The sequence below is a fragment of the Engraulis encrasicolus genome, chromosome 17 (assembly GCF_034702125.1).
Source record: "Engraulis encrasicolus isolate BLACKSEA-1 chromosome 17, IST_EnEncr_1.0, whole genome shotgun sequence".
In the NCBI taxonomy this organism is placed as follows: Eukaryota; Metazoa; Chordata; class Actinopteri; order Clupeiformes; family Engraulidae; genus Engraulis; species Engraulis encrasicolus.
This window is the reverse complement of record NC_085873.1, coordinates 37,938,336-37,943,542: the sequence shown is the minus strand read 5'-3', so window position 1 is coordinate 37,943,542 and position 5,207 is coordinate 37,938,336. Positions and strand designations below refer to the sequence as shown.

General features: G+C 48.4%; 1 protein-coding gene across 1 annotated transcript in view; it reads left to right on the top strand.

Moving 5' to 3' along the window:
• Positions 1-3,750, top strand: part of plekhm1 (pleckstrin homology domain containing, family M (with RUN domain) member 1) — a 44,688-nt gene extending 40,938 nt beyond the window's left edge. The window contains exons 18-20 of the mRNA XM_063220733.1: positions 1,074-1,137; positions 1,515-1,672; positions 2,587-3,750. Coding sequence (XP_063076803.1) covers positions 1,074-1,137; positions 1,515-1,672; positions 2,587-2,692 — 328 coding nt within the window. The 3' untranslated portion in view covers positions 2,693-3,750. The remainder of the gene's footprint in view (positions 1-1,073; positions 1,138-1,514; positions 1,673-2,586) is intronic.
• Positions 3,751-5,207: the final 1,457 nt, after the last annotated feature.

The window sequence follows — 5,207 nt, the reverse complement described above, 5'->3', positions numbered from 1 at the left end:
TGGATGTGTTAGCCTGATGACTTTCAATTAGTAGAGCCTGAGTTGTAAGCCGTTATGATTGGCTAGTGGCTTGATTGCCTTGTCAATTTAAAATCCCACTGTTGGGAGAGTCAGGAGGCTCATTCATTAGGCTCGTTCGTGACGAAGCAGTAAGATGCGCATGCGCACTGCCTAGCAAAAATCTTACTGCGTCGTCACGAACGGGCCTTTTGTTTGAAGCACATGTGCGTTGTAGGCCCCACCTGATATGAGGTGTTCGTGTGGTGGCTCTTTGAAAGTCATATGTTTGACTCCACCATTTTCTGTTTTTCTTTTTTGTTAGCTTACTTTCTGTATGTTTTGTTTTGTTTTTTCTCTTACATTTTTGTATATAGTTTTCTTCACTTTTGGACTTTGGTTTAATAAAAAAAATATGTTCTTATTTTTGTGTCACTGCATTGCTTAATTTCTTAATTAGCCACGAGGCTACCCTACTACATTGTGATGTCCCTGTGTCATCCCTGTGTTTCATGAATCGCAATGCATCGTGATAGAATCGCATCGTGGCATGTGTATCGTGATGCGCATCGAATCGTGAACCCTTTGCCTATACCCACCTCTACTACACCTTGTAATGTCCCTGACCACGAGGCTACCTCACTACTAGGGATGGGATATCGGTATCGGTGTATCGGTATCGGGTTCAGATATCAACATATTTCAAAGATCGGATCGGATCGGAATTTTCCCAAAATATCGGAATTTTCCTGATACAGACATTGAGTCTGGTGCAATGTTAATTTGAAATCATAACACTGGCATATTAGTTCTCAGGATGGGATTGTTACTTTTTTACTTGTTACTTTTTGCTTATTAATCGGTTTCCTGTTCTTCTCACTCCCTTTTCTGACCAAATAGTCTGCTTGGGCCTACCTTGAAACCCATGCATTTATGTGATTTTGGTATTGGATCGGAGTAGTAGCGGTATCGGCAGATATCCAAATTTAGATATCGGGATCGGATCGGAAGTGAAAAAATGTGTATCGGTGCATCCCTACATTGTAATGTCCCTGTGTCATCCCTGTGTTTCCCAGGCTGCATCAGCGAGGATACCTGCTGGAATCTGACCAGCTCTACAGCGTCTTGGACTTACGACAGGTGAGACACACACACACACACACACACACACGTACACCTTACAAATGTCTGTGTGCCCAGACCCCCCCCTCCCTCTTTCTCTCTCTCTCTCTCTCTCGCTCTTTCTCTCTCTAACCATGTTCCTCTCTCTCTCTCTCTCTCTCTCTCTCTCTCTCTCTCTCTCCCTCACACTCTCTCTCTCTCTCTCTCTCTCTCTCTCTCTCTCTCTCTCTCTCTCTCTCTCTCTCTCTTGCTCTTTCTCCCTTTAACCTTGTTCCTCTCTCTCTCTCTCTCTGTCTCTCTCTCTCTCTCTCTCTCTCTCTCTCTCTCTCTCTCTCTCTCTCTCTCCTCCTAACCATGTTTCCCTCTCTTCTCTCTCTCTCCTGTTCTCCTTATAGATAGCGGAGGGTCAGTACTATTTCTTCCTGCTGAGCTTGGTCCAGTTGGGTGCTAGTCATGTGCACGCCTGCAGCCTGTGCACCCAGAGAGGGTTCATCTGCCAGATCTGCAACGCAGACGACATCATCTTCCCCTTCCAGTTCGAGACCACCAGCAGGTACACGCGTGTGTGTGTCGGTGTGTCTGTGTGTGTGTGTGTGTGTGTGTGTGTGTGTGTGTGTCTGTCTGTGTCTGTCTGTCTGTGTGTGTGTGTGTCGGTGTGTCGGTGTGTGTGTGTGTGTGTGTGTGTGTCTGTGTTGGTGTTGGTGTGTGTGTCTGTGTGTGTGTCGGTGTGTGTCGTCTGTCTGTCTGTCTGTCTGTCTGTCTGTCTGTCTGTCTGTCTGTCTGTCTGTCTGTCTGTCTGTGTGTGTGTGCGCTTGTGTGTTGCTTACATTGTAGAAAGGGTGGGTGAGTCTGTGTGTGTTTTGGCTTCTCTTTTTGAGTGTGTGGCTGGGGGGCGGGTGACACATGTGTGTTGTCGTATTGCTGTTTTGAACACTAATACAGTCTGTGAACATTTTAAACACGTTACATGGCACAATAAACACCTTCTATTCATCTCCACCTCACGTTTTCTCTGTGTTTATAAGTTCATAAATTACCACCATGACCACAAGCAGACAGTTTTCGGCTCTTAAGCCATCATCAGTGTGTGGTAGGCCTTTGTTACCTTTGTTCTGAGTAGGCCTACCATGCACTTAAGAGCCGAAACGCTCTGTTTGTGGACATGGTGGTCATTTATAAATGAAAAATGAGACTCAGCTTGTGAGAGCAGATTTTTTTTCTTCTTTAAGTCAGTAGCCTTTTTTGCGCACCCAAAGTTATTTATGTTTCACTTGAAGTTGAGCTCGCCTCTGATAAACTTCTCTGTGTTCTTTCTCATCTCTCTCTCTCTCTCTCTCACTCACTCACTCACTCACTCACTCTCTCTCTCTCTCTCTCTCTCTCTCTCTCTCTCTCTCTCTCTCTCTCTCTCTCTCTCTCTCTCTCTCTCTCTCTCTCTCTCTCTCTCTCTCTCTCTGCCTGCCTCAGGTGTAAGGACTGCAAGGCCGTGTTCCACACCTCCTGCAGGGCCGAGAGTGTCGCGTGTCCTCGCTGCGTGCGGCTGCAGAGATACCTGGAGAGAGACATGCTCTAGTCAACCCTGAAGGGACCCGCCCGCTACTCGGACCAGACTGGAACCAACCAACACTGCTCTGTGGGTCCCATTGGGCTTGCCGTACCAGCCTGTGTCTCTGTTCCCTGTGCGTTTCTCGAGCAGCATCGTCGCTAACTAACGACACGGGGCCTTTCTCTGACCTCTCCTCTGAGGTTGCTCAACCTGCTCCTCACCCCGATTCTCTTCCTGGAGAGACCCGGATTGGTCGGACCAGTTTGAACCAACACTGCTCTGTGGGTCCCACTGGGCTTGCCGTACCTGCCCAGTTTGAACCAACACTGCTCTGTGGGTCCCACTGGGCTTGCCGTAGCTGCCTGTGTCTCTGTTCCCTGTGCGTTTCTCGAGCAGCATCATCGCTAGCTAACTAACAACACGGGGCCCTTCTCAATGGCCACCCAAACAGCCACAAGTGCTCTTATTGGTGCACGCACACATGCACACTCACACACTGCATGCAGAAGATGCACATTGCTCATGGTGTTGTTGAACCATGTGCAGAGGCAGACGAGACTGAACTGTGCTGGTGGCGTGTTTTCTGGGACCAATGCCTTTTTTTGCACTTTTTTTTGCCCCAGAGAGAGTCCCTTACCCGTATCCAACCTACTCCCCTACACCTTACAAACACCATGGCAACCGTGAAGCCCCGACTGTTCAAATCTGTGTTCCTCTCCTCAGCTCTCTCTGCTCCTCTCCTCTCCTCTCCTCTCCTCTCCTCTTACCCTACTGTCCTCTCATTCCCATCCTCTCCTCTCTTCTCCTCTCCTCTTCTCTCCTCTCCTCTCCTCTCCTCTCTTCTCCTCTCCTCTTCTCTCCTCTCCTCTCCTCTCCTCTCCTCTTACCCTACTGTCCTCTCATTCCCATCCTCTCCTCTCCTCTTCTCTCCTCTCCTCTTTCTGTCTTCTCATCCCCATCCTCTTCTCCCTTGTCCGCTCCTGGGACTCACTGGTTCCACGCCATCTCATTACAGCTGAGGGTTGTACTTGCGTGTTACGCAATGATACAGGTGACGGCTGTCCCACGGCCACGGCGCAGTCCAGCGCCCTGAAATTGCCCACGCGTAGCGGCAGTTGGCCTGAAGAATGCTCAACTGCCGCTACGCGTGGGCAATTTTAAAAGTCCTTAATGGACATGTCATAATAATCAAGGATCCTGGTCTTGCTAGGACGTGAAACACCCAGTGATTGGAAAGTCCTTGGAGTTCACTTAAGAGTACCCAATTATTGGGCATTTCACATCCAAGCAAGGCCAGGGTCCTTGACTTTGAGAAACAGCCAGTGAGTCCCGTCCACTCCTATCCCTCTCCTCTCCTCTCCTCTCCTCTCCTCTCCCCTCCTCTCCTCTCCTCTCCTCTCCTCTCCTCTCCTCTCCTCTCCTCTCCTCTCCTCTCCTCTCTCTTCTGGGAGCCCTTCTGGTTGCTCGATAAGAGACACGTCTGCCTGACCTGTCTGTAGCCAAGAGACCACCACTGACTGCTGCACACTGCTCATCTACCGTATCAAACACCTCACAGGACTCCAGGGGCCTATAAGAAGCTGGTTCAGGAGCGAGGAAACCAGGTTAAGTTAAGAGGTAAATCATCTAATAGAAGAGCCTGGAATCCTCATTTTTTGTAGGACTCCCGGCTCTATTAGCTGATTTACCTCTTAACCTAACCTGATTCACTCCTGAACCAGCTTCTTAGTATATCCCTCAGGACTCCAGCTGTGCCCACGAGAAACCGGAAACACAGGACATGACCTCTAGCTGACCTCTGCCACCATTTCAAGGTCAAACGGGCCGCCCTTTTTTGCCACGGATGGACTAAATGGCCCCCATCATTAAAAAAAAAATGAACAAATGATGAACTAATGGACGACAAAATAACGTCAGAGATGGAAGTCTGACGGCGAAAAAACTGTTGACTTGAAGCTAATTTGCAAAGTTTTGTTAACTTTTTTTCTTTTCTTTCCCTCTCTCTCTCTGTCTTATGTATGTATGTGTGCGTGTGTGTGCTCTGGCAGCGGAGCCTGTATTTAATCATGTTTACAAGACTCACAACACGTCGTTGCTACCGCCTGCAGTAACTGTTCTGGACACTGAGTATCTGTTCGCTCATCACCCAGTGAGCATTCAAGCGAAGGAGTGATCATTACCGAACGATTTAAACGTGGGGTTGCAGGTTAACCATTTTAAGAAAATGTACCATTATGACATCACGTTGGGGGTTCCGCAGGCTCATAGGAGTCTATGTAGAACCTTAGAATCCTGGGGGAGTTCCCCCAACGTGATGTCATACCTGCAACCCCACCTTTAATTTAAAGCTTGTTTTAAAATCAAAGAATGTGTGTCACGGACATGTCGTTGCTACCGTCTGCAGTACAAGGTAACTCTCTTGACACACAGCGAGTGAGGACACGAGTATGTGCACGTCACGGAATGTCCCCGTCTGGAGACGCTTCACTGGTCATCGCGGGGAAGATTTTGTGACGCTTTTTTTTTTTAGTTTCTTTTACAA